The 26919-nt window shown below is 27.0% G+C and overlaps 17 protein-coding genes across 17 annotated transcripts; 8 read left to right on the forward strand and 9 right to left on the reverse strand.

Moving 5' to 3' along the window:
- Positions 1 to 898: 898 nt before the first annotated feature.
- On the reverse strand, positions 899 to 1795 carry VNE69_03352 (DDE-TNP-IS1595 domain-containing protein; the record flags this gene model as incomplete). Its single annotated transcript, XM_065473216.1, has 1 exon — positions 899 to 1795. One exon carries the CDS (start codon positions 1793 to 1795, stop codon positions 899 to 901), a length of 897 nt encoding a protein of 298 aa, XP_065329288.1.
- Positions 1796 to 2123: 328 nt separating this feature from the next.
- Positions 2124 to 2684, reverse strand: VNE69_03353 (putative spore wall protein 5; the record flags this gene model as incomplete). Its single annotated transcript, XM_065473217.1, has 1 exon — positions 2124 to 2684. One exon carries the CDS (start codon positions 2682 to 2684, stop codon positions 2124 to 2126), a length of 561 nt encoding a protein of 186 aa, XP_065329289.1.
- A 418-nt stretch (positions 2685 to 3102) lies between these two features.
- VNE69_03354 (ubiquitin carboxyl-terminal hydrolase) lies at positions 3103 to 3996 on the forward strand (the record flags this gene model as incomplete). The annotated part of the gene is made up of 1 exon (XM_065473218.1): positions 3103 to 3996. One exon carries the CDS (start codon positions 3103 to 3105, stop codon positions 3994 to 3996), a length of 894 nt encoding a protein of 297 aa, XP_065329290.1.
- A 618-nt stretch (positions 3997 to 4614) lies between these two features.
- Positions 4615 to 7542, forward strand: VNE69_03355 (structural maintenance of chromosomes protein; the record flags this gene model as incomplete). Its single annotated transcript, XM_065473219.1, has 1 exon — positions 4615 to 7542. The coding sequence occupies one exon, from the start codon at positions 4615 to 4617 to the stop codon at positions 7540 to 7542; it is 2928 nt and encodes a 975-aa protein (XP_065329291.1).
- A 389-nt stretch (positions 7543 to 7931) lies between these two features.
- Positions 7932 to 8918, forward strand: VNE69_03356 (putative spore wall protein 30; the record flags this gene model as incomplete). Its single annotated transcript, XM_065473220.1, has 1 exon — positions 7932 to 8918. One exon carries the CDS (start codon positions 7932 to 7934, stop codon positions 8916 to 8918), a length of 987 nt encoding a protein of 328 aa, XP_065329292.1.
- A 317-nt stretch (positions 8919 to 9235) lies between these two features.
- Positions 9236 to 10888, reverse strand: VNE69_03357 (DNA-repair protein BRCA2 domain-containing protein; the record flags this gene model as incomplete). The annotated part of the gene is made up of 1 exon (XM_065473221.1): positions 9236 to 10888. The coding sequence occupies one exon, from the start codon at positions 10886 to 10888 to the stop codon at positions 9236 to 9238; it is 1653 nt and encodes a 550-aa protein (XP_065329293.1).
- Positions 10889 to 11237: 349 nt separating this feature from the next.
- On the reverse strand, positions 11238 to 11810 carry VNE69_03358 (E3 ubiquitin-protein ligase CCNB1IP1 (CIP1); the record flags this gene model as incomplete). The annotated part of the gene is made up of 1 exon (XM_065473222.1): positions 11238 to 11810. The coding sequence occupies one exon, from the start codon at positions 11808 to 11810 to the stop codon at positions 11238 to 11240; it is 573 nt and encodes a 190-aa protein (XP_065329294.1).
- A 415-nt stretch (positions 11811 to 12225) lies between these two features.
- On the reverse strand, positions 12226 to 14919 carry VNE69_03359 (calcium permeable stress-gated cation channel 1; the record flags this gene model as incomplete). Its single annotated transcript, XM_065473223.1, has 1 exon — positions 12226 to 14919. The coding sequence occupies one exon, from the start codon at positions 14917 to 14919 to the stop codon at positions 12226 to 12228; it is 2694 nt and encodes an 897-aa protein (XP_065329295.1).
- A 261-nt stretch (positions 14920 to 15180) lies between these two features.
- Positions 15181 to 15540, reverse strand: VNE69_03360 (NHP2-like protein 1 (NHP2L1); the record flags this gene model as incomplete). The annotated part of the gene is made up of 1 exon (XM_065473224.1): positions 15181 to 15540. The coding sequence occupies one exon, from the start codon at positions 15538 to 15540 to the stop codon at positions 15181 to 15183; it is 360 nt and encodes a 119-aa protein (XP_065329296.1).
- A 463-nt stretch (positions 15541 to 16003) lies between these two features.
- On the forward strand, positions 16004 to 16390 carry VNE69_03361 (uncharacterized protein; the record flags this gene model as incomplete). Its single annotated transcript, XM_065473225.1, has 1 exon — positions 16004 to 16390. One exon carries the CDS (start codon positions 16004 to 16006, stop codon positions 16388 to 16390), a length of 387 nt encoding a protein of 128 aa, XP_065329297.1.
- Positions 16391 to 16922: 532 nt separating this feature from the next.
- On the forward strand, positions 16923 to 18086 carry VNE69_03362 (pumilio domain-containing protein; the record flags this gene model as incomplete). Its single annotated transcript, XM_065473226.1, has 1 exon — positions 16923 to 18086. The coding sequence occupies one exon, from the start codon at positions 16923 to 16925 to the stop codon at positions 18084 to 18086; it is 1164 nt and encodes a 387-aa protein (XP_065329298.1).
- A 68-nt stretch (positions 18087 to 18154) lies between these two features.
- Positions 18155 to 19843, reverse strand: VNE69_03363 (DNA helicase MCM9; the record flags this gene model as incomplete). The annotated part of the gene is made up of 1 exon (XM_065473227.1): positions 18155 to 19843. The coding sequence occupies one exon, from the start codon at positions 19841 to 19843 to the stop codon at positions 18155 to 18157; it is 1689 nt and encodes a 562-aa protein (XP_065329299.1).
- Positions 19844 to 20103: 260 nt separating this feature from the next.
- Positions 20104 to 21054, reverse strand: VNE69_03364 (cAMP-dependent protein kinase catalytic subunit; the record flags this gene model as incomplete). The annotated part of the gene is made up of 1 exon (XM_065473228.1): positions 20104 to 21054. One exon carries the CDS (start codon positions 21052 to 21054, stop codon positions 20104 to 20106), a length of 951 nt encoding a protein of 316 aa, XP_065329300.1.
- Positions 21055 to 22227: 1173 nt separating this feature from the next.
- On the forward strand, positions 22228 to 23430 carry VNE69_03365 (chitin synthase regulator; the record flags this gene model as incomplete). Its single annotated transcript, XM_065473229.1, has 1 exon — positions 22228 to 23430. One exon carries the CDS (start codon positions 22228 to 22230, stop codon positions 23428 to 23430), a length of 1203 nt encoding a protein of 400 aa, XP_065329301.1.
- Positions 23431 to 23726: 296 nt separating this feature from the next.
- VNE69_03366 (uncharacterized protein) lies at positions 23727 to 24296 on the forward strand (the record flags this gene model as incomplete). The annotated part of the gene is made up of 1 exon (XM_065473230.1): positions 23727 to 24296. The coding sequence occupies one exon, from the start codon at positions 23727 to 23729 to the stop codon at positions 24294 to 24296; it is 570 nt and encodes a 189-aa protein (XP_065329302.1).
- A 37-nt stretch (positions 24297 to 24333) lies between these two features.
- VNE69_03367 (uncharacterized protein) lies at positions 24334 to 24588 on the forward strand (the record flags this gene model as incomplete). The annotated part of the gene is made up of 1 exon (XM_065473231.1): positions 24334 to 24588. The coding sequence occupies one exon, from the start codon at positions 24334 to 24336 to the stop codon at positions 24586 to 24588; it is 255 nt and encodes an 84-aa protein (XP_065329303.1).
- Positions 24589 to 24855: 267 nt separating this feature from the next.
- On the reverse strand, positions 24856 to 25401 carry VNE69_03368 (ricin B lectin (RBL8); the record flags this gene model as incomplete). Its single annotated transcript, XM_065473232.1, has 1 exon — positions 24856 to 25401. One exon carries the CDS (start codon positions 25399 to 25401, stop codon positions 24856 to 24858), a length of 546 nt encoding a protein of 181 aa, XP_065329304.1.
- Between the last annotated feature and the right edge of the window lie 1518 nt (positions 25402 to 26919).

Raw genomic sequence — 26919 nt, forward strand, 5'->3', positions numbered from 1 at the left:
ATTGACCAAATAAATGTAAAATTTTTCATATTAAATAGCCTTTTGTAAAAAGGAATTATAGATTCAGAAGTATTGGCTTAATTTGAAGCATTTGATTCAAAAAATATTTTATAGATTTTTTATAAAATATTTATATCAATTTTTTTTCTGAAATGCCTATAACTTACAGTTTGGATTTCATATCTTAAAAAATCAAAGAAATGTAGTTCTAATTTTTTATTGCTAAATCTGATGGCTATCTTCTAAAATGGACTATTTTTTAATATTTTTTGATTAAATCAACGATATTTCATTATTTTTAGGCTTCAAATTAAAACAAATTGAATATTATGTTTTTTTTTAGTTTAGAGCGTATGAACAGTCGTATGTATGTAAAAATTATGATTATATCAAAATTATTTGATTGTAATTATGAAGATATACACAGAATCTAAGTAATAGAGAATATTTATAAAATGATACTCGGCCATGAGGTCTATATTTATTTATTTTAAATATAAATTATATATTGCTTACATCACATTTCACTCTTCAGTATTCTTTAAAAAGAATTCAATTCATTTTGCAATTATTTTTTTGTATATACACATATTTTTTACAAGTTAAATGACTTTTTTTTCTTGTGGTGTTTTCTATTATGATTTGGTATTAGAAAAAAAGCTTATTTATAAATGTACTACAGTAGGTTAAATTATATATTAAGATTTGTTATCTTGAAATATCATTTACTAGTTAATTATTAACATTTAAAAAATAAAACATTATACACTGCGCAAAGATATGTTTCATTTGATTTTGTAAAGAGTCCCAAACTGTTTAAAATAAATGAATGTAAGCTGCGATTTCAAATTAAAGTGTTAGCGTTGTTATATACCACATTCAAAATTATAGATGAAATTTATTCTATCAACAATATTTGTTTGAAAATTTCTGCATATGTGTCAATTTTTTTTGTCTGCCGATGTTTAGATCTAAACCGGAATTCCCCGGTAAAATCTTCCATATTAACGTGCTCTATTTCTTTGATTTTTCTTAATTCTGCCTTTAAACGACTCCAGAGATTTTTTATTTTAATGCTGCTTTGACCTAAAACATTGGTAAGGTTTACACTGTGATCTACGACTTCATGAGGGGATCCAAAGTCATGGACAGCAGAACTATATAAATCAGAGTCATTAGTTCTTATTGTAGTTCCTTTTACCACGCATTTTCTAAATATCTCTTGTATTACGGCCGCAGTTCTGTTGGGAATGATTTTTAAAAAGTAGTTGTTTTCTTCGCTCTCTACACCACACACCAACCAAGTTATCCCAAGCGAGTTATGTTCTTTTATAGAGGGATTCGTAATTATATTCCCACTGCGTATTGCGACCTCATCAACTTGAATTGTTCTACCTACACCTCCTATTTTTTCGAAAGATGTATTAATTTCGTTTTTAACTTTTTCCAAAATCCGGCCTTTAAAACAAATATATATGAACTCAGAAATTTCACATGTTGTGCTTACCACTGGGTTGGTCATTTTCATTGCCCAGCAATACAACATTCTAAGTTGTATATGTGTGGGCATTCTTGAACTTTGGAGAAAAGTGCCATTTTTGATGCCTTTTCTTTTTTTACAGCCATTTGTACAGTAAAAGCAGATTCCTTCCAAATAATTTTTAGATTTGACTTTGTCCATAACAAGGCCACAGTCGCACTTTATAGTATGTCTGTAGAAGTTTAAAGCCTCTAAGTATTCTATGGCTGCTACTTCATTGACAAATATTCTGCTGTAGAGATTTTTAACTTCCATTGGGGGGAGGAGAAAAAAAACTATATCTTTTTAATAAAATTCAAAAGTGCTCTGTCTTCTATTGTCAGCATTGAATTGCATTTACCTCTTCTTCATCACATCTTATAATTTTAAAATAGTCGCCTTGTTTTTTTTTTTCAATTATTGGTTTTTTATGCGTTTCGAAATAGAAAGAATTTTTTAATTAATGAATAAACATAATATATAAAAGAAATCTTTCACTTTGAAAATAATTACATAAAAAGTAAAGAAGTCATTATATGCAATATTCCTTAGCAATATTAAGACTGTACATTTAAATAATATTTATAAAATGTATTTAATTAAATTATTTCTTTCTGCCTTTAAGTTGTTGTCCTTCAGTTGTCTTTGGTTCTTCCTCAGCTGCCTTTTCTTCTTCAGGTTCTTTTCCTTCTTTTTCTTCCTTTTCTTCCTTCTCTTCTTTCTCCTCTTCTTTCTTTTTTGAATCTCCTGTATAACCTTCTAGCCCTTCCCCGAAATTAACCATCTGCTCGTCGGTCTTAGTGGCATGTTCAAGATGCTGCTCTGCAATTTGGAAAACTGACTCAGGCAAAGTTTTTAAGGCCGAATTATTTGCATACAAAGCAAGCAAGGACACGGCGCCTAGTCCATCATTACTGGCCTCTTCTGCTACTTGTGTCATTGTTAAAGCTTTCTGGTTTTTAGGCGCGTAGATTTTATTCTTTACCAATTCTGAATCGGGTTCTGTGGCATCATTCAGCCCCTCGCCATTTACTATTACACTGTCGTCAGCTACCGCATCCTTGGCAGTCTTTTCCGCCTCAGCTTTTTCCTCTGGAGTTTTTTCTTCCGCTGCGAATATGAAAGGACATATAGAAATAACGAAAATTAAAATGAGACTATTCATTGTTTTTGAAATATAATTTCTTTTTTATATTTTTCTTTAAAACTTAATGTTTCAAAATGAAACGTTTTAGATTTTTTTGACAAATGAAAAAAAATAAATTAAAAAATTAGATATTTTTTTTCATATGTCAAATAAATTTGATTTAAAATTAAATACCTTTTTAATAGTATTAATGAATACCCTGTTTGAAAATTTGAAACAATTTTAAATTTGTTATCAATAATATTGCTTAGTAAAATAATTATTAAATTATTTTCTTGTCTTATATTTTTTATTATTAAAATTTATAGTTTTAAGTACTTAAATTTTTATTTATTACAATTTTGTTTGTTTTGTGTTTTAATACAGTTTTGTTTTATATTTTTATTTTGTATCAAAAATTAATTTACAAATAATTTTTATTTCTTACAACCCTCATATGGTTATAAGAGACAAAAGAATTTATTTACAACCGAAAGGAATAAAAAACGCAAGAAACAATTGTTTTTTTAATTCGAGTATTCAATGCATTTTATCATCAGGAGATTTAATAGAATTTTATAAAAATTCTCAATTTGATGCTTCTAAGCCTGTTTCTAGAGCTTTTTCTTTGTTTATCGATGAATACGAGAAATCTAACACTTTGTCGCCTGAAAAATTTTTGAATTTTTTAAATAACAAAATAGACATTTTTAATGGGTTACATCAAGACGCCCACGAATTTCTTATAAGATTTCTAGATGCTTTACATGAGGAATTACCGAATCAATACAAAATGTGTAAAAATATTAGTGAATTTAAAGATCATTGCGCTGAGAATTTTATCGCTAATTTATTTCACAGTTTTTTAAAGCAGACAGTTTTGTGCCCAAATTGTAAAAATAAGTCTGAGACATTTGTTAGTACAAATATGATACAAGGAGAAGTCCAAAAAAACACACAAGACATTTTATCAGGCTTTTTTGAGAGTGAAAATGTTGACGGAGGGAAATTATGGAAATGTGAGAAGTGCAGTTATTCAGATTATGCTGTAAAAAGTTATGAAGTCATAGCTTACCCTAAAATATTAATTTTATTTATAAAAAGGTATAATTCGAGATTTTCTAAGACACAAGACGACATAGAAGTAGACGAGCAAATAAAGTTCTGTAATAATATTTATTTTTTAAATGGGATAGTTTGTCATATTGGAGATTTAAGTGGAGGGCATTATTTTTCATCAAGTAAAAGAAATGGAAAATGGATAAATTTTAATGATTCTTCTGTGTCTTCAGGGAGATGTCAATACAGTGGAAATCAGCCTTGCATAATATTTTATACAAAAAATAAATAAAAATATTATAAAAATCAAAGTATTTTAACAAATGTATCTAATTTACTATAAACATTACATTTATTCTATTAATATTTAGAGAAATAAAAAAAATTAATTTGTATGTCAAACAAACAAACTATTTTATGCATAAATAAAAAAAATCTGCATAATTTAGGAGAAATAAGAAACTGCGATTTTTAATATATAGAAAAAAACGCCTGATATTCTTGTGTTTGACAAACAGAAATGGATTAGAAGAATGACAATTTCGTCTTCGTATTAGATGTCTTTTACCCTGTTTTATTTAGTGTCTCAATAATTTTAAAACTCGACAATCTTGAGACTTTAAATTACTTTTGCAGTTAAAAACATGTCTAATCGACAGATAATATTATTTCATATTAATTTATATTAGTTTATTTGTCAAAGCATAATAATAACACTTGTAGATGAATTATCTATGTTATTAGAAAAAGCATATATTAATTTTTGGTTATTTATATAATAAGATACTATGTTTATGTATAAATAAGATATTATAGAGAGAAACTTTAGTACTGTCTTAGAAAAATAATTTTTTCTGCTTTTAATTCGTCCTTCTTAATAATTTAAATCTTTTAGACCCATCTAAAATTTATGAATCTGGAAAATTACAATGAGTCTGTAATAATTTTGAGACTTGAACTGATAAACTTTATGTGTCATGATCATATTTTAATAAATTTCGAGAAACAATTTACTTGTATAGGAGGAAGAAATGGAAGTGGAAAAAGTGCTATCATGATTTCTCTGGGAATATTATTTGGTCAAAGATCAAGTAACTTAGAAAGAGGAAATTCTTTTAGAAATCTTATAAAAACAGGAGAACAATATTTTATTATAAAATGTGTACTAAATAATACGAAGAAATTTGAATATGATTTCTTTGGAGATTTTATTTATATTGAAAAAAGAGTAACAATCAAAAATAGTACATTTTCAATATACAATAAATCTAAAGCAGTCTGGTCTCATAAGATGGAAGATCTTGAAGACATACTTGATGCCTTTAATATCAGACTAGAAAATCCTCTAAATTATCTTACTCAGGAACAAAGTAAGAAATTTTTAAGTAGTGCAGATCCCGAATTATTGTATAAATTATTTCTAAAGGGCACAGAAATAGCAGATATAAAATTAATAAATGAAAAATATGAGTCAAATATTATGACTCTAAAAGAGACAATAGAAAATATAGAAGGAAATGTGAAGTCAATAGAGGAAAATCTAGAGAAAGAAACAAAGAGAATAACTTTAATATCAAATATAGACAATTTAAGAAATATAATAAAAAACGACGAGAATGAATTGAGATGGACATGTATTTATAAATCAAAAAATCAAGCAAAAGTAATTGAAGATAAAATTTTGAATTTAGAAAAGGATTATTCTACTGAACAGACTACTTATACGAATTATATGCAATTATTAGAAGACTTGAAAGTTCAAAAAGATTCTGTAATTGAGCAAACTCAGACAATGAGAAATGACAATAAATTTAAAATGTCTCAGATAGAAGAAAAAATATCCATAACAAATAAAAAAATCAGAAATATGGAAAATGACTTGAAATTCTTAAAAGAATCTTTTAATATAAAAAAAGATTTATTAAAAAGACTAGAGAAAATAAATACGGTAGAAGATGAAAGAGAAAGATTTAGAAATAAAAAGATCAAGATAGAAAATGACTTAGGAATCGCAAAGACTCAACAAGAAGAAATTAATAAAATTTATGAAAGAGAAAAGAAAAATAAAGAAGAACAAGATAAACAAATTGAAGAATATAAAAAGAAAGTTTATATGTTACAGAAACAAATTGATTATTGTAATAAACAAAGTGAAAATGATTGTATTCACCCAGAGATGAAAAATATTCTAAAATTAATAAATGCAACATCTTTTAAAGAGAAAGTCGTAGGACCATTTTGCGATTTTATAAAATTAAAAGAACAAAAATGGTGGAAAGTAGCCAGCATTGTCTTGCAGAAATACCTGACAAGTTTTGTTTGTTTTAATAGAGAAGATCGAGATAAACTTTCAGAGATTTTTAAAAGATTTAATGTTAATTTCTCGATTTTAGTACCATCTAGTAAATCTGGAGATTTAATCAAATATGTAAAGAACCCTAATTATAAAGTTTTATTGGATGTAATAGATTGTAAAAATAATATAATTATGAATCAACTTATAGTCATGGCCAATATTGAGGAGAAAGCTTTAATAGAAAATAGAACTGAAGCTTATAAAGTTATAAGAACAGATCCTAAAAATATAGATTGTATTTATACGATTAATGGGGACATAATCAAAAAAACGAATGGATCAATTTCCGATTTTGCACCTAGAAAATCAGAGAAATATTATTTTGAGAAACCAAGGGATAAATTGAAGAATGTTCAATCAGAATTAGATTTATTAATGAAAAATAAGCCGAATATGAAAATACCATCAGAATATGAGAAGGCTAAAACTAATTTAGAGAGGATTTTACATAAAATAGACAAATCTGAAAGAGAGTTGGCCGAGACAATAAGACACTTAGAAAATGCAGAGGAATTATTTCTTGATAAAAATGAAGTGATGAACAATGAAGATTTAGCAGATTCGTACAGATCTCTAGAAAACCAGATAAATTCACTGAATAAGAAAATTGAGATGTTAAAAAAAAATATAAAAGATCAAGAAAATGACAAGGAGGATATTTTGAATACAAAATATCCTTCCAGTCTTGATTTAGAAAATCAGATACAAAAAAATAAAATCAAAATGAATATTTCTAAAGATAATTTACAAAAAATTATGCAGAAAAGAAGTGAACTGAATTATGAATATAAAGAAAAAATGAATGAATTTGAAATTTGCAGATCTGAATTAAAGAAACAAATACCAGAAATTGAAAATCCTAGGCCAACACAAGAAATTAATGAAGAAATTTCTCGTCTCAAAATTGAGATTGAAGAGACTAAGAAAATCGGGAATAAAGACGAGACACAAGAGAAAATTAATGACTATTTAGAGAAGAAAAGATATTATGAAAATATTATAAAAATCAATAAAGAGAAGATCGAAGATGTGTACGCTGCCTATTTACAAAGAATAAATAAAAGGGAAGAAATTAAGGATTTCATAGCCAAAAATGCGACACAGAGATTTGAAGAATTGACACTCAAACGAGGCTACAAAGGAAAGCTTAAGTTTGACCACAGTAATGAGAAATTATTCTTAGAAATGGAAGTGCATAATTTCGGGATTGCAGGGACCAAAGAGACTTTGTCTGGTGGGGAGAGGTCTTTTGCTGCCATGTCTCTTTTATTTTCCTTGTGGCCTTACATTTCTTGTCCTATTAGAATTTTAGATGAATTTGATGTATTTATGGATGATTTAAATAGGAAATATATTATTCAGAGATTTATAGAGTATTTTGCTAAGTCAAATACACAAGTAATACTTATTACACCACTGAACACTAAAGATCTAGTCAATGATAATGTGGACATCAGAATTCTAAATCCACCCAGGGAATAAATATAAAAATGGAGTATTAAGAAATATAGCAAACAATTAAAATATATTTAAAATATGATACAAAATTTATATATTATAATTATATTTAAAAATTTATACTCTAAACTTATATTCTATTATATTAATTATATAATGTAAAATTTATATTATATTAATTAATATATACTTTTTTAAATATATTGATTTTTCAAAATATGTTTATGTTTTTGGTCATTTTCATACAATTTTGTTTGTTACACAAACAAACAAAGAAAAATACACAGTAGTATAAAGATATCCATTTTCCCAAATACTACAAATTATTCCATTTTCTTTTTTACTCTTGTTTGTTTGTTTACATATTTAATTTACAAAAGTATAAAAAAGATTCTGCATATGCCCCCATTGAAATGAATAAAACAAATCTTCTAGTATATTTCGGATTCCTCTTTGCATCTCGATATGGATTTCATAGTTATGAAAAAAAAAGTAAGAGATCTTGCAATAATTTCCCTTATTTAGACAAACCTTCACGTGGATTGTTTGATAGAAGTTCTTCTTTAAGATGTCCCACATCTCGTGTAGATGATATTGAATGTGAAGACAACTTGATTACATTTGCGGCTCTAGATAGTAAATTGGGATGTTATTCTAAAAGTAATCTTCTAAGATGCAATTTCTATCTCTTAGAATGCATTTTAAAATCTTTATGTCGTAGTTATAATAATACAAATCATAGTATTGGACTTGATCGAAATGATGGTAGACATTGTCATGAGCTTTATATAATATTCAAGAGATGCCTTTACTACGTAGACTTCTGTGACTACGAGAGATACAAGAACTTTTTAGAGAAGAGATTGTATGTAGAATGTTTCTATGTGATTTATAATAATCTTAAGTGCGAGAGAAAACTCTGTGAATACATAGAACTATTAATATGTGCCCAAAAAGAATACAATATTAACTCATGCTGCTTCTATAATAGCAAGGAGAAATGCATCATCGACACAAGTCTAAAATGCTGCCATGAATCAAAATTCTTGTCTGCCGATTTCTTGCTCGATCCAATTTGCATTCTCGAATTGAATCTCTACGAAAGAACTCAATTGTTGAACATTGTATTGCACAGATATAACAGAAGAAATGAAGCAAGAGATGAAGAAATTAGATGCTTCCTCGAATTATATAACGTAGTGTACCTGAGGAATAAACAATTAGACCACCAAGTTACTGCCTTTGTGCTTTATAAACTCTGCTCAGAATTTAGTCTCCGTAATCACAATCGCAGTCAAATTATTTTGATGCACAACTTCTTGAAAGAATATAAAAATGGTCTGCATTGCAGAGAAGCTTATTTCTTCTGCTTAATGACTTTTGGATCTTGTAAAAAATAAATGTGTTATATTCCTTAAATATCTAGTTTATATATTTATCTATATTAAATTATATTCTATGTATATAACTTATCTATATAGAGTCTAGAAAGTTGCCTAAAGGCTAGCTTAGAAGATGCCAAGTGTTGAGTCGAATTTTACCATAGAAATTAATGGCGACAAATATTTCAATTAATACCTTGAGTATATCCTTAGTGCAAGAACGCTTTAATTTGCTTAATATTTTATAGTATTGTGAAACTATTTGATCTTGTATGTATTTATAGTCTTATATGCTAATCTTTTATTCTGTTTTCAAAACGGGAAGCATACGCTAGTTAGTTACAAAACTTAATATATGTATTCTTACATGTGGTCAAATGAAGACCTAAGGCCGACAAAACAGGCTTCAGACCACATAAAATCATTTTTCTATCTTTTTTAATCTCATCCGTATAAGTCCAAGATGTAACAAGGCACTCCCCCGTCAAATCCTCAAAAATAAACCGGACATACTTCCTGATCTTTACATCTTCATTTGTAACTTCTTCTCTAGTCTTTTCTATTAAATTCTTTATATTTTCTAACTCTGTCTCTAAATTCTCTACTGAATTTCTGTATCCTTTGACTTGTACAACATATCTAGATTCAATAATCCTCTTTACTTGACCTTTCAGGCAACTTATTATTCCGCCTTCTTTTTTAATATCTCTAATATTTCTAATAAACGAGATCTTCTTACGATATCCTAGGACTCTGTTCGGTAAGGCGAAATCAAACGAATTGTAAGATGCAGACATTACGGGATTTGAGTCGTCATACTCAAAAATGGATTTATTGGGATTAATTAGTAATTTACAACCAAATAACTTGATCTTAAATCCCATTGTAAACTTCTTAGACTCTAATAATTTCATAATCAAAGCATCCACTTTGATTTTACAGGAATAATTTCCATCGTATACTTCGAGAATATCCTTATAAATATTAAGTACTAAAACTATCATGTATCTGTAAGAGACATCGTCTCCTTCTATGATTCTGCGAATTATAGAATACTCAGAATTAATTCTATTGGTCAAACTGATCTTCAATAATCTAGTAGTTTCATATCCTAATTCAATTTGTTTGTTTATAAACAAATTTAACCAGGCCCATCTATATTGAATAATTAATAGATTTGGATCGGTTTTCTTAAAATCTTCTTTTATCTTGTTAAAATGATATAAAAATCTGTTCTTTTCATCAAGTTCTGTTGAAATATGACCCTTTTGCGGGCAATTGTAACTTCTTATTGGTCCATATTTATACAATGGTGAAAAGTTTGGGGCTCTGTTCAGAATATCGGCACTAATTACCAATTTTCTATTATTTCCAGTTTTAAATCCTACCTCCGAAGAATAAACGGAATTTACATTTGATTTATATTCTCCAATCTCAGAGATAGTATCTTTTTTATCATCGAAAATTTTAATTCTTTTGACTTCTTCGTTTTCATTGGCTTCATCAACATCTGCGACACTAGAAAAAAATAAATTTTCTTCACTAACCTCGCCTTCTAAATTTGGTTCGTCAGCATCCACAACGCTAGAGAAAAAGCTATTGTCTTCACCTGCTTCATTCTCTTCATCTGCGACACTTGAGAAAAATATCTCGTCTTCATTGGCTTCTTCTTCTAAATTTGCATTGTCGACATCTGCAACACTTGAAAAGAATAAATTGGCTTCATCTTCAAAATTTGTATTGTCAATTTCATGCGCACAATTTTTAAAAGATTGTTCTTTTTTATCTTCTAAATTCTCAGCGTCTGTAACACTCGAGAAAAAAGATTTTTCGTCCTCAGATGTTTGTGAAACTGACAATTCGCTTTTATTTGTGTTAATTTCAAATGAATTATTAACATCACATAATAATTCTGAATGATCTGTAGTCTCACTATCTGCTTCTGGACAACTAAAATTTATTTGTTCAAAATCTTCATCAGAACTCATTAATGGGTCTAGGAATCAGAAAATATATTTGAAGAATCCAAAAAATCTTATTTTCAATATGAAAATAATAAAATTGAAACTGGAAGGATTGGTACTAATTTAATTCATTCACTATATTCTATCAGCAATAAATGCATTTTTAGGACATACAAAAATAGGAACACAATGTGATCTAATAAGTACATTCCAAAAGATGGTCTTTTGTACTGTTTTTCTATGTTAATAATTAAATTTTATTAGCATGATTTTTTTCTTAAGATTCATGCAAATTCAAAATATTTATACTTTTTTTTATTTATGCAAAATAGTTTGTTGTTTTTAACCAACAAATTAGAATAATTTAAAGTTTTTATAATTTATTTTCATCTTTTGCATTATATTTCATATTTGTAATATCTCCCAACCTATTATTATACTTAGACTTTTCACTATTAAGTATTAACTTTTGGTACTGTTTAATTTTTTCGTCTAATTGTATATTCAATTCATAATTATTTTGTCTCTCGCGCTCTAAAGATCTTTCAACACGATCCAATGTATTTTTCAATGACTCAATTTCTAATTCATAATTCGCTTTTATGCTTTTCATTTCATAATTTAGAGTGTTTAACGATTTGTCTGCTTGCTCGTTAATTGCATTAAATATGGCAGATTCTTGGATATTTTGATATTCCCAGAATGAGATGGCATTTCTACAGGCGTCTAGTATTTCTGTCGGATTGTAGCCTACGATATTAGGCAATATTTCTAGTTCTCTTATCGTGATATCAGAATCATTACATAAAGATTTACAGGCTGCACATATTTTCGATTTTTTGATCATATTAAAACATGATTGGCAGAAAACATGTGAACAATTTGTTATGAGACATATTTTAAGGATATTTCTTCTACATTTTAAATTATTACATTTTAAACCCATGGGGTTAAAACAAATTAAAAAAAATCAATTTAATTTATATACTAAAAAAAGCTTATTTTTAAATATTGCAGAAATGTTACACAATAAAAACGTGTCGATGTAAAATTATAAGTCAATTTATAATAAGATACGTATTCCATCAAAAAAGGAAAGCAAGTAAAGGTAAAAAATGTGCAATTTGCGATAATAAACTACAAGGCGAATAATAACACTCAATACTCAGAAAAACAGGTTCTATGTAGTTTTAAAATTTTAGTAGCATTTAAATGAAGTACTACAAAATATAAGCAGAAACATCGCGTAAAAAAAACAAATAAATATTTAGCATCCCAAAACATAATCAAAAAAATGGCGGGCGCAATACAAAAAAAAATTCAAAAAAAATAAATGTAAAAATTTTTATTTTAATTTTCTATCAAATGGCTGATTTCTTATATCCAAATAAATTTCCTTTATCAAATTTCTTAAGTTCTATTAGAAGTTTAAAGAAATTTCGAGGCAAAATCAATTCTGTCATACTACTAGATGTAGCTGGATCTTTATAATATGAAGATGCCGTCATTACTTCTTGATCATCTTTAAATCCCATGTTTTCTAGAGATATATTGTCTAAATCTCTAGTGGGCGTTTCTTCCTCCCATGTTTCAAGTAAATTTAATCTATCCAGCTGTAATTTATCAGTAAACTCATCTAAATATTCACTTTCCTGATGATTAAGTGGAAAAGAATTACAACTCTTACTAAATAATGTATTCAGGTTGGTTTCGAAATTAAAAGTAACGTAACAAATAGGTAAAATTAATAAAGAAATCATTTTTTCGCCATGGAAAAATAACACGGCCGCTGTAGCTAATTGAAAAGATAAAATGGAATATATGACCAAAACAATGGCCTGTTCCCAAAATTTACCACCTGACTCATAATGATTTCTAGAACTATACAAAAATTCATTTTTGTAAAATAAATATAGAAGTCCAAAGTAAAAAAGTCCAAGTATTAATACAAAAGGAAAGATTAAAGTATAAGAAAACAACATGGGAAATACTATTAGTAACTCGGGAAACATAGTACCAAAATCAAAAGGAGGAGCATATTCAGATTGTTCAAACTGTCTTCTTGTTTTATATGTAAATAATTTGCTAATAAAATGATTAACAATCAAAGGACCAGGTTTTAACAGCAACATGGCCAAACCAAACAACGATTTTTGTATAGCCGTGTTCACAAAAAGTGTAACTGACGACAAAATATTTTTACCTAATTGCGTAGTAAAATCATTAAGAGTTAATTTTCCAGAAAGTAAATCCATTAAAATGGAATATATCGTCGAAGCAAAAAACACAGACAAAAAGGCGTTAAAGAATAAAAAATTTGAGTATCTTGACATTGTACTTTTTTGCGCCGTAGAATAAGAATATAAACCTTCAAGATTCACTGATGTAATGATGATTATTGGGACGATAACTAACAAAATATTATAAACTAGAGCCGGAACTATACCAGTGTACAGATCTTTGATAGCTGGATGATTTTTGAAAAATTTGTAGATATAACCATTTTGTTGAAATCTATCTATTCTTACCATTTCTATAGTTTGAACAGCTAAATAGGCAAAAATAATATTAAAAATAATAAAGCCGATATCACCACAAGATTTGAATACGAATGAAATAAACCCGCTCTTATTAATATTTTGCCAAATAATATCATTCGGCGTAGGAGCTGTTTTGGCATCAACAGAAAAAATTTTCGATCCAATTTTTGCCTGTTTGACAATGCTCGCGTCTTTGTAATCTTCAAAAACAACGAAACCTTTTTTTGCTCCAATTGGAATGTCTAGAGAAAAATACACCCCATATTTGTCTATATTAAAAAAATGGGATAAAGGGAAAAAACTAGCATCTTTGTCAATATATCCCGGTATAAAAAGTGCATTTTGTTCTTCGGTTAATTCTAAAATATTACTTGCATCTTTTTTATCTTCTATTTGGTTCAATTTATTTTTTTCTTCATAAATTTTTTCCAATATTACTTTTAATTTATCAAAGAAAAAGTCCAAGGCTTTTACGTTGTCATGATACATTGTTCTAAATTTATCATCAGATTTTATAAATATTTTCAGAATCTGTTTTTTTCTATCGGGATCAACATATTCATCCAGAAAAATGCTATCGACTGTATTTTGTAAGGATTCTTCAAAATTTTCAAAACTCTCCGAACAATCTTCTTTATGTTCTATTGACCATTTATTCATTTTAATTACAATTGAATTTATTTCTTTTTCGATATTTTCTATCATTTCATTTTTTTCTTCATAAAGTTTTCTCAAATGAGTCGTGTCGTGTATCAAAATGGCTTCTTCGATATTTCCCAATTTCATTTCCTGGAAAAAATTTGCTAGGTCATTGTCCGTATTAATAAAATCCGGAAGATTAGAAACCAAAAGTGTCCGATTTGATAAGCTCAAATATTCGGCCGCTTTTTCGGCGGATGAAAATTGTTTTGATAGTTTTTTCAGTGTTATTATTGATGTTAAAATAGATGGATTCCGTAGATAAAGCTGCCTCAAAACTGTATATCTTTTATAATAAATGTATATAAAATAAAAAATAAATATACTAATCAAATATACGTAAAATAGTATCAGATAGTAGAAGGTCTTATAATTTGAATATGTTCCTATGGACATTCTTGTGATGTATTGGTTTTTGGCGATATCAATAAATAAAAAATAATTCCAGTAGACATAACCAATGACAGGTAATACCGTTATACACAAGATAAAAAAAATTTTAAATATAAATTTAAGAGTCTGCAACATCATAAAAGCATCTAGTCCTATTAATATCAAGAGTGTTGTATCTTTGACAGTTATTACTGGCACTATCCAACTTAAATAACCATCATATCCAAAGCATGGATGACTACGTTTTCCTTGTATATTTGGAGAATATAACCATTTTACTCTAGGTCTTATAAAAATATATAAGAAGAGTAATCCTAGGCACAAACAAAATTGTACTAGTAGATTCCATAATATCTCGCTATCAGCACTTTCTAGAGGTGGGACTTTATTAAATTCTTTGACTAATTCTTTTTCATCTGACATTGTAAAAAAGGGCAATTAACTTATAAAAAGATCAAAGCCAATAAGAAATAAAAGGGGTAAAAAATCATTTTACCTGTATTTTGTAATTAGTCAAGATAGTATTAATTATATTTTAATAACGTTATTAATTTATTTCTTAAATTAATTTGACAGGCATATTGAAAGATAAAAAAAATCAAATCTTTAATATTGTCAGATATGAACAAATTAGGAATAAAAACTGAAATTGAAAGTAAACACTAAGGTTTATAAATAAATAATTTAATCTAAAAGTTCTTTAATTTTTTCTTCTATTCTAAGCCCTTCCTTATCTTTTGGTATGTAAACACAACAAGCAATCACTGGTCTTTCTAATGAACAAGCCTTACCCAATGATCTTTTAGATTGAACATGGGCAAATTTCTTTCCTTTGTCTTCACAAAGTAGTGGCAAGGAAAATGTAATTTCTGGTGGTTCCGCATCAACTGCTATTATTACTAAATGGGCTGTCCCCTTATTGATACATTTCGTTACTTCATTTACTCCTTTTTTTATATTTTTTGATTTATTCATAGACATAACAAAATCATAAATTTTTTTACAATTGTCTTCGTTTAAAGATTCGTAGTGGTTTTCTTCCATGGGGTAAAATTATGGAAATTTAAAAAGCTAGCCCCATGGTTGGGGCTTTATAAAAACTGCATTTTTTTAAGTTTAATATATTCAAAAGAAGTCATTTTATTTTTGTAATTAAATTCAAACAGTAAAATGATAATGAGGATTCTTAAATATAAAATAGAAATCCTTGGCATATATTTTTTAAAGTTACCAATCGTGGGCGGAAGGTTTGGATAAGCAGAAAAGTAATTGAGAATTTTATAAAAAAGTTAAGATCTTACAAAATAACTTTTTTATAAATAAAGCTTTATTGGTTCAGATCTGTAAAATAAGTTATGATTTTAAGTTTCAGAATTTTTAGAATTTTAATTATCTTATCTTTTATTATTTACAGATGTTATTCTCTGGCAATTTTATAATCATCTTAAGTTTTAAGTCTCATAAATTTAATAAATACTTTGCTACAATGTTTTTTTATTCCCCTTAAATGAATTTCCAAGAACGTCTTTACAAATTACGAAAGGCTTGTGATGTTAAGCCAGAAAATATAAAAAAATTAATAGAAAACTTTAAACCTTTAGAATCGCATTTTCTCAATATTGAAGAGGACACAGAAACATTTTGTTATATTCCTACTGAACCAAATTTCCAACTTCCTAATTATTTTTTAAAAACAAATATTTCTAGTGGCTGTAAAAAATATATGCAAAAAAACATAGAAAAAAATGACTACGAAGACGTGATCGATCTTACAATCGCAGAATTAGAATTATTTTTTGCTGAAGATGATTCTATTAACACTGATAAACCAGAAGACATTTCTGAAGATATTGTCAATGAATTGTATAGAGATCGTTATAAATCATATATATAAAAGAAAAAAAGATGAAATAAATCGATTTGCTGTAAGACGCCAAGCAAATTTGATAAAAAATTTAATAAACGTTCAGAGACTATCATTATTTTACGTGAAAATAAAGTTCAAAAGCAAATTTATATTTTAAAAATTTTAATAAATATTCTATGGACTTGTATTATTATACGTGATTGCAGAACACTTTGCAAATTTCTATATCAAAATTTTATGAGTGTTTATGGATTTGTATTATTTTACGATATCATAAAGCGCCAAGCAAATTTATATTTTAAAAATTTTGAAAATGTTAATTACTATCATTATTTTACATGATTGCAAAACACCAATCAAATTTAAGATATAAAATCATTTTTTGTTCTAAATAAGCAGTTGCCAATTTGGGAGATCAAAAAACACCAATAAAATATAAAGATGTAGAAAAAAATTAAATTTTTTTCATAGGTGTTTTTTATTTTGACATGATCGTATTGCACCAATACAAAAAAAGGAGAAATAAATATATATAATGAATTTTTAAATTTAATTTTATATGAAAAACCTGACAATTGAGAAGCCTACTACTTTAATAAAAATTACAAAAAACATAAAGAAACTAAAGCTACGTCCAGCTAATGAATTCGACAAAGGAATAGATTTTTATGATTCCGAGAGTGAAATTGATGATAGTTGTATGTTCAATTCATTTTATGAATCTAAAGAAAATGAAGATAAAATTCATTTTTCAAAAATATGTCCATTTGAAAATTTTAGTACCAATATAACAAAATTACAAAAATTAATTCATAAACCAACCACATTAGAAAGTACTAAAAATCTAGACGTTTTTTTATTATCAAGTTTGAAATTCGATTTGAGAATAAAAAATTATGAGGCACTACAAAATAATGTTTTCGTTTATTTTTATTCTGAAATCGATGCTATTTCTTTTTATAAACAATATTACAATTATTTCGAACTATCATTTCAAAATTTATGTTATTGGCCGGCGTTTTTATCAGAAACATTTATTGAAAATGAGCCAACAGTACTTCATTCTGATAAACAGATACCGAACACGGCAATAGAAGACATAAATGAAAATATAATTTATGGTAGACAAAGATTTTTAGATACAGTTCAATATTTTAATAATTTAAAAGGTATTTTAAATAAAGTTGAACTACAAAAAATATCAGAAGGTTTATCCAACGGATCAACAGATTTTGTATTTAAAAACTCCAAGGAATTAGCAGTTGGTACGAAATCTAACAAATTGATGCAAGATGCTATAAAAATTTTATCAGGCGAAGAAATTGAAAATTTGTTAAAGCATTTCGGATACGACATTGCCGCGATCGCAGCATCAAAACATGGGGCGTACACGATACAAACTTTATTGAATTTTTCAACAAATGAATCCCATAAAAAACTTATTATAGAATATTTTTCAAAAGAAGGCGAATATTTGCTTGCGCATGAAATAGGAAATTATACCTTTCAGAAGTTATTAGCCTTTGACGAGAAACTAGTTTGTGAATTTTTTCTTAATAATTTTGACGATGTTGTGTATCAAGATTTAGGATTAAAAGTATTTAAAAAATGTCTTGATCCTTTAGTTCCTTTCAAAGATGAACTATTAACAAAGCTAAATTCGTACACCGATTTATCGGCTGGGTTATTGATTCAACTTAGGACTATAATTTCTAATATGTAGAATAAAATAAATAGGTTTTTTTTACATAGCTATTATCATCTGAATATGGAGGTTTTATTTTTTTAATATTACAGTGAATAAGCCTTTTTTACATATCTTATCGCTTCCTCAAATGTGTCTTTGTTTAAAAATAATTCATCATATTTTAATGAAATTATAGAAGTGGAACTTACAGTTGTTTCGAACAATAAGATCACACTAAACACATCTTCCTCCTCAACTTCATTTTTCCCTAATAATTTTGCATGTGTTTCTGTTAATCGTACAAGTCCCTCAAGCATACGAATAGTATTAAATTCATTAGGACCTTCAGCCGTTTTTTTACGTAAGTAATATTTTAATAAGATATTTGAATTTTTTTCATCGATAGTTATTTTTTTCTTTCTAATTAGATTTATAAATTTCTTTAATTTGATTCGATTCCATGATTCAATATTTTTAATTTTTTCATCAATTAAATTAAAATTCAATCTTTCAAGAATTTTGTCTGCTATCTTTTGATCTTTATTTTTATCTTTAATGTCAAATAATCCAAATATTAAATCAAATCTACTCACTAATGGGGTGCTTATTAAGGTATTCTCTGATACTGATTTATTTTTATCAAATTGATATTTTGTATTACAAGCTGCGATTATAGAACATCTCGCATTTAGCATATTTATCATGCCTGCTTTTGCTATGCTTAATGTTTGTTGCTCCATAGCTTCAAGTAAACCTCCCTTCTCATTCACTTTTAATTTATTAAATTCATCAATACAACAAATGCCTAGGTCGGCTAAAAGTAAAGCTCCAGCTTCTAATGTCCAATCTTTTCCTTGTTTTACGGCACAAGAAGTTAATCCGGCATTTGATGTTCCCGTCCCGTTGGTCATGATGGTAGGAGATACTAATTTAGAGCATACCTTTAAGAAATGTGATTTTGCGGTACCAGCATCTCCAATCAATAACATATGTGATAACTGTCTTGTGTCGCTTCTACTTTTATTTTCTTTATATTGATTGCCTAGTACTAAAAGAAGTCCTAATTTCACATTTGAATATCCAAAAATGTCATCTGTAAGTGATTCAATTAAAAATTTACGCCTTTCAAATGTCGTTTTTGAGTAAAAATCGACAAATTCTTCATCATCTACATTTATATTTTCTTCTAAATATTCAACTTTGGAAATGTAAATACATTGTATATAAAACGAGACAATTATATTTTCATTGATTTTTAACGGTTTCCATTTTAAACAAAGTACTCCGCATACAACAACTTCAGTCCCAGCTTGGTATTTACCAGCAAACTCTCCTTCTAAAATAATTTCGTACAAGTCTGCCAAACTACTAGTGCTACCGATATTTTGTACTCGTACTGTTTGAGTTTTAACAGCTTCGTTTAGACACTCTTTTTTCATAACGGAGGTTGAGCCACAAGAGTCACATAATATTGATAATGATTTATTGTCTCCGTTATCAGTCATAAATCCTTTGAAGTTACATTTCAAGCAAGTGTATTCAATTTTTGTATTTCTTAATAAAACCGGACCGACTTTAATAATAGTTCCTTTTACACCAACAAATTTATTTACGTTGTTAGATTTCATATTACTATTGGTAAAAATAATGTAAGGAATGTCTTTAAAATTCTTGTTATAAATAAATGGATATTCAGATGTATTTTTTATTAAATGATTTGCCAATTCTGGATTTGTTTCACACAATTCTATTAGGCTTATACAGTCATTTTCGAATAATGGTTGAGTGTTCATTGGGGGTAAAATTTTATTTAGCATGTCATTTGCCGTTAAAAATTTAATTTAAAATAATATTAAAATTTCTTTCTACGTTGGTCAAGGAATTAGAAAAAAAATTGTACCCAACATATAAAGAATATTTTTTCCAAAATGAGAAATCGCTAAAAAGCTCTTAAATGTAATGAAAAACTTATATTAATAATTTAAAAACACAATAAATGTCATTTTAACACATACGTAACTTGCTAAATATTATGAACTATACAGATTTATTATTATTCATAGAATTTTATGTATTCGTATGGTTTCTTTGGTACTTGATCTTCATTTTCATCTTGATTATTATCATCGGGAATATAACCATAATCTGAAGATTTATACATGCTGGGCTTTATAGGAGGGATTAATGAACAGTCGACAACGTGATTCCAATCGACTGCACTAAAAAAAATATGTCTTTTTATATCATCTAATCCCCAATACCCTAGTCTTTCTTGTCTTTTTTTACGTAATAATCTACTAAGTAGATCAGCAGCCGCATAACTTAAATATTGTGGAATATAAATATCATTTTCAAGTATTTTTCTGTATATTAAATGATTATCACTATCATAAAACGGCGGGTCTCCAGTAAACATTTCAAAAAGGATGATTCCGAATGACCAATAATCGCTCTCTATTCCGTCATCTTCATTTAGTAATTTTTCCGGCGACATGTACTCTGGCGTTCCAGATATAATGTGCGTTTTTTCTTTGTGATCAACGGCAAATCCAAAGTCCGTTAATTTAATGTGACCACATGGCGTCAATAAAATATTTTCTGGTTTTAAATCTCTATACAATAGACCTCTTTTATGAATAAATTCAAGTGCAACTAAAATCTCTGAAGCGTAGAATAATGTGGCATATTCAGAAAACTTTCTTAATCTTCTTAACCAATAAAATAATTCGCCACCACTTATATAATCCATAACTATGCCAATAATTTTAGAATCTCGTACAACACTGACAAGTTTAGCTATAAAAACATGGCCATTTACTCCTTTAAGAGCTTTTATTTCATTTTCAAGTTGATCTGCTTGTCGCATTTTTAAAAGTTTTCTTTTATTAAGGATTTTGATAGCAAAACGAACCGATTCTTGATTTTTTATGGAGACCAAATAAACTTTTCCAAATGCGCCCGTGCCAATTTTCTTAATAAATACTAAATTTGTAAGCTCTAACATATTTATAAAAGGGTATAATGATCAAATGCTTTTTAAAAATATTTATGACCGTTATAAAACGGTTAATGACAGTTTATGATTTAAAACTATTATTGTCAAATACATTGCAAAACATATTTTAGTTTGAAACAAATTTATATTTTTTTATAGAAAATATGTTGGAATTATCAAAATTCGATCACTAATAAAACATTAAAAAAATAAAAGGAACAAATTATTTTGGCTGTCAAAACTCAAACCAATTATCAAACTGAAAATAAATTTTAAAAAAATTTATACGTTATAGTTTTTAATGATGAAAATAATTATATAGATTTTATTATTCGCAACTTATAAAAACCCTACTAAAAATTATTTGACCAAGTTTACGTCAATGCTTTAAACAACAAAACTGAAATCTGCTATAATTTACAATTATAATTTTTTTTTGATGAAAAAGTTCAGTAATAAGTCAGGTCAAGTTCAATAAACTATATATCTATGATTTTTTATTCCCACTTAGTAAAAAAATGATAATTTGTTGTTTTATAGGAGAATATGTTTGAAATGATCACTTACTTTGAAACAAATAAAGTAATAAAAATATAATTATCTCGAAATATATTTTATATGCATTTTTGTAAATTTATATGGCCTAAGGTATCTGTTTGAAAATATAGATACTAAATCTCTGACTTATTTTTGAACACATATAATTATGAGTATAAAAGAGTTAATAAAGGCAGATAAAAAAAATTCTTTCTCCAGTGACGTATAAATAAGTTTTTGGGGATATGTAAAAAAAAGTTATTGAGTTAATAATATCTTTGATAGTATTAAAAAATATTTTAGGCCTTAAAATCGTTTTTTTGTGTAATATAATTTATATAATATATTTATTATATCAAAAGGCTTTGCTTCAGTAAATTGTGAAACGTTAAAAAAATCCACAAATTAATTATATGTCAAATTTTTAACTGTAAATATAAAATTTTAGTTATTCTTTAGAAAAAGATAATTAAAATACAATAAAAAATTACGATATTTTGAATTTTATGATTATTGGTTCTAATTTTCATTTTTTTCAAACAGATATGATACTAACTCATATTTTAATCAATAAAAATATGAAATATAAAACATGTTTAATACGTATAATTCTTTATATTGTTCTAATTTAGGAATCAACTTAAAATGAATGGACCAAAATATAGACAAGAGAAAAAAATATTCCAGTCATTCGATATTAAATATCAATTGGATAATATAAATCTATTAGGCGATTTATTACATTTATATATATTAGCATACGAGGATGGGATGGGGTTATTAAGAAATTATTGCATAACCAATGAACCTTTTGACGACATAGAAGATGTTAAAACATTTAACGAAAAATATTATAAAAAGATACGGGAAAAGTTAATTTATTACACTGAAAATTATACAATTTTTCTTGACAAACCAAAACTTATATCAAAAATTTTATCTGCATATGGTTTTATATTAGAATACGGTTTATTTGATGTAGAAATTGATAAAAATAAAGCTAAAAAATATTATGAGTTCTCCGCCATATACGGTTCGCCTTTTGGAACATTTAGACTTGCACAATGCCATGAAAAAGGTGTTGGTTGCAAAAAAAATTTGAAAGAAGCTGTAGTGTTTTATAGATGTGCAGCTAAACTAGGATTTCTACAGGGAATACATACATTTGGAACAATAGTATTAAGAAACAAATTTAACCTCGAGTTTGATGATAATATTGGTTATTTCTATTTACATCTTGGGGTTAATATAGCTACTAGATTATATCCTTTTGTTTGTTTTGATTATGCTAGAAATTTGGAGTTAGATTTATCGCCTACAGGTCATGTTTCTGATATTATGTATTGCTTTAAAATGTATAATAAAGGCGCTGAAATTGACTGTCCAAATTGTCAACTTAGAGTAGCGCAATGTTATGAATATGGTGAACTCGAGTGTGAAATTGATCTTGAAAAATCATACAGTTATTATAAAAAAGCATCCTTTAATGGAAATATAGATGCTTCAGTTAAAGTTGCACAGATATACATAGAACCAAAGGAAATGCACCCACCAAATTTTGAATTATCCTATAAATACGCCATCAGAGCTGCAATAAAAGGAAATTGTATGGCAATGCTATATATCATTATATTTTATGAAAATGGACTGGGCGTAGATAAAAATTTGCTTGTAGCCAAATGGTGGCAAAGAATATTTTTGTTTCATTTAAAAAATCAAAGCCTTGACATAAATATGAAAATTTTTACAGAAATTACTAAGACTATATTTTATTCCATTGAAAATTCAAAAAAAGTTAATGATGATGTGGAAATTATATCAGAATGTATAGAGCCTCGAGAAATCTAAATATTGTTTTTTATGGTACTATATATTATAACTACAATGTTTATACATGATTTTTCGTAAATATATGGTAAATAGCAAGATCAGCCAATAAAAATAAAAAACAGCCTTTTAAATTATTGTCGTAATATGACGATGAGATCTAAAACTGCTCACTATATATATTTTTTACAAGTTTTAACAGTTTTACTAATTTTTTGAAATTATAATTAAACCCCTTTAATATAGGAGGTAAAAGGGGTCAAATAAATTAATTGGTTGTTTTTAATTTAAATTTTTTTTTGCTATCAAAAATTCATATGGGGGATCAAGATGAAAATGTTAAAAACCAAGCTATGGAACAGGCCGAATTAGCGGAAATGAAAGTTAATGAAGCAGTAAGTAATATAGAAAAATCCAAATTGGGAAATAATCTTCCTACTGATATTCAGTCTATACATATTACGGACATAATTAAGTTATTAATCGTGAATGGAATATTCAATATTTTTTCATTATATCTTATTTTTGGGACCGAATACAACAATGCTTTAACTTTTATTAGAAAAACTCTACATTTCTGTTTTATTATCTCCTTTTTTTTATCATATGTGCTTTCTGTGGCGTGTTACATAGGAGGAGTTCAAGAATTATACAAATTTATACTTTTTACTATGGTTGTTAAAACGGGGATAGCATTTTTCTTATTTTTAGGATTTTCTTTGCCATCATTTACGAATATAATTGTTTCTTTGCTGTATTGCAGTTATCTTGCATTCCAAGACATGGTTTTACTATATTATATAGGAATATATTTAAAAAGGCTGGCATCAGATAAATATGACGATTATGGAGTTAAAATAACAAATAAAGCAGCGGAAAAGGTTTAAAAATAAATTTTTTTTATTAATTAATTTTTTTCACCCTATGGATTTCCATAAGTTAGATAAAAATGAAATTTTTTTACTAATTGGAGAAGATTTAGAAAAAGTAACTTCTTTAATTTTAAAACAAACGTGTTTTTGTAGTGTAAATTTTTACATAGTCGAAGATGCTAAAATTATTGAAAGTCAATGTGGGTATAAATGTTCGTGTAATGAAGTTCTGTGTTGGCATATAATAAAAGTAATTTATGATAAAGAACATGCTATAGACCATGTCTCTACTCTAAATGATTTTTAAATGTAAAAAGAAAATCATAGCTTATTGTAATTTCTCAATATAAATTTTACAGAATGATAATCTAGTTACTGAGAATATTTTATAATTCCCTTGTGTATAAATTGCCCCAAAATATCTACTGTAAAATTTTTACTACAAAAATTAAATTTTTTTAACATCAAAAAATATCATTAAGCAGAGGAAAAGAATAATTTACAATAATTTTTTGCTTTTAATCACATGTGTAAGAAGATAATTGACACAATAATAAACTTGTAAATTAATGTTTTAATTATAAAATGAAGCGGGTTCGTATAATTCGGTGATTTTCGTTGCTAATTTTTCGTGTTGATGTTTGTGGTAAGAATGAGAATACTTATCTTTATGGCTATGATCAATATAATGTTTTAATTTGACTTTTCTGTCTCCACTAATTAATATATCCCATAATTGATTTGGGGCATTTAAACATTTCTTGAATTTTATTTGTGAAATTTTAGAGGACGATAAATCATTTTCCATCTCTAGACATTTGTCATTATTTACAATATAAAAATTAGATTTTCCGTTAAATAATATTTCAAAAGGAGTTGGAGAGATAAGACTTGTTTTGGATAATACGATTTTGTTGTCTTTAATAATAAGATTTTTGTTTTTTGCTTTATCTTTAAGGAGTAGGTCCCCATTATTTGTTTGTGTAAATTCAAATAAAATGGGCGTGTAGAAATCTGAAGCTACAACATCTCCAGTGTGTCTAGAAAGCATTTTGTCTGAACCGGAAAGCTTTATAAAATAATTCGGAGCTGTGTTTACTATATGAAAAAAGAGAATCATTTTATTAAATGTTGCGACTCTATTTATGTTTTATTGAAACATACATATGATGGTCTAGTTTTTATGATTGATATTTCTGTGGGAAGTGTCTTTGTTCAATATCTTTATATTTGACATGTGTCTAGTTATAAATATTTTAGTTAATAAAAAATGTAAGGACAATGAAAAAAATGATCATAAAAATCCTATAGAAGCATTTATTTACACATGTTAGTAAAACTATAAGAAAGTTTAGTGTGTATTTGACTTGTATTTATTTAAATATAATTTTTAACAAATAATCATAAATCCATTGACTTGTTTCTCAAGTCAATGTTTTACTTTTTTTGCTAATTTGTTTGAGTTTTACTTTTTGTTTATTTTGATTTGTCAGTTTCACTCCTTTCTTTCTTTATTTTTTTACTATAAATGTTCGAAAAATATCCCCGTCAAACAGAAATGCCAACAATTAATTTTATAAAGGATAGATCACTTTTAAATGCAAATAGGGTCCCTATACGATTACTGAGCATAAAGATGATGATGCTTACCCTCAGATTTATTTTATTCACCATAGTAATAGTTCTATCATATGTGATTAGTTTGTTTATGTCTCTTATAATCTATGTGTTATATTTTTTCCTGAATCTGTTGGGATATGACTAAATTCACAAAAATACTAGTTGTACAAAATAAATAAAGTATAAGATTGATTTATTATTGTTCATTTAGACCTTAATTATTTTATCATTTTAATCTATGAAACTTTTTACTAAAGCATAGAAGACACTAATAAGTTTGTTAGTTAGGCGATCTTCTGGTTCTATGGATATATTCGAAAAATAATAAAATTTTTTATTATGGGTTATTAGTTTAAGTTCTTTTATAATGCTTATAGCTGCACTAAAAAAGAATAAGCTTGCTCAAAGGCACCTTCTTCAAGGTTCTATTCCTGCTTCTTCATCTCCGGCATTCGGCGTGGTGCGTTAAAGCCTCAACAAGGACTATCAACTGGACATAGGCTTAACTTAAGTCAGGAAATAAATACTTTTTTTTATCTCGCGCGGCCTTTAGTGACATACTGCACAAAAAAGCACGTAGGAGATTATTTTAGTTTGACATTTACATTTAAGTAATTTGAAAACTTAATTAAATGCATAAAAAAATCTGGTAAAGGTCGTTTTGAATTCTAATAGGAAATTTAATATTGTACACTTAATCTAAAGGATTTTATATTGATTAGATATTTTTGTTTATATATATAACATATTTTCAAAGATAATTTAAAAATAATTATTTATCTATCCAAATTTTTGTTTGTATATTACGTATTACATTTTATAGTATTTTTTTATAGTGTATAAAATTCAATACACAACATTATCTGTTATCATAGATTGATTTTATTTATTAGATCAGTAATGTTTAACTTTTTTTAAACATTAAAGAATAGTATGAAGACACTATTCCAATTATATTTACAAACTTGTTAAAATTACATATTTCGTATTTCACGTAAGTTGTACAGTCAAAAACACG

The sequence above is a fragment of the Vairimorpha necatrix genome, chromosome 3, assembly GCF_036630325.1.
Source record: "Vairimorpha necatrix chromosome 3, complete sequence".
Classification (NCBI taxonomy): Eukaryota; Fungi; Microsporidia; family Nosematidae; genus Vairimorpha; species Vairimorpha necatrix.